This window comes from Fulmarus glacialis, unplaced genomic scaffold (assembly GCF_000690835.1).
Source record: "Fulmarus glacialis isolate BGI_N327 unplaced genomic scaffold, ASM69083v1 scaffold23565, whole genome shotgun sequence".
NCBI lineage: Eukaryota > Metazoa > Chordata > Aves > Procellariiformes > Procellariidae > Fulmarus > Fulmarus glacialis.
Genome location: NW_009211469.1, coordinates 484 through 873, shown reverse-complemented (window position 1 = coordinate 873; position 390 = coordinate 484). Strand labels below are relative to the sequence as shown.

At 61.0% G+C, this 390-nt stretch overlaps 1 protein-coding gene across 1 annotated transcript in view; it reads left to right on the top strand.

Moving 5' to 3' along the window:
- Positions 1–232: 232 nt before the first annotated feature.
- The window catches only part of LOC104076637 (ras-like protein family member 10B), a gene marked incomplete at both ends in the record, with an annotated part of 635 nt that continues 477 nt past the window's right edge, over positions 233–390 (top strand). The window contains one exon of the mRNA XM_009577561.1: positions 233–383. Within this exon, the coding sequence (XP_009575856.1) occupies positions 233–383 (151 nt within the window). The remainder of the gene's footprint in view (positions 384–390) is intronic.

The following is a 390-nucleotide window of genomic DNA, read 5'->3' as shown; positions in this document are numbered from 1 at the left end:
CCCAAACCATTCTATGATTCTATGATAAGGGATCTCTGGAGATGCCGAAGGGCTGCGGGGGGGCAGATGCAGACATCGTAGGGATGAGTCGGGGCAGAGCAGAGGTGAGCTGGGTGCTGGGTGTCAGGGCTGGAGAGTGTGCAGCCCCATTGCGACCTGCCGGCGTAGCAGCCTCCTTGGTGTGCCCGGCCCCGAAGCGGTGTGGGGCGTCCCCCGGGCCCGGCTGAGCCAGGATTGATCCCTCTCTGCACCTTGCAGGAGTGGGCGGACGTGTGTTGCAGGGGGCTCCGGAGCGTCCATGCCTACATCCTGGTCTATGACATCTGTTGCTTTGACAGCTTCGAGTACATCAAAACCATCCGCCAGCAGATCCTGGAAACAAGGTAGGGA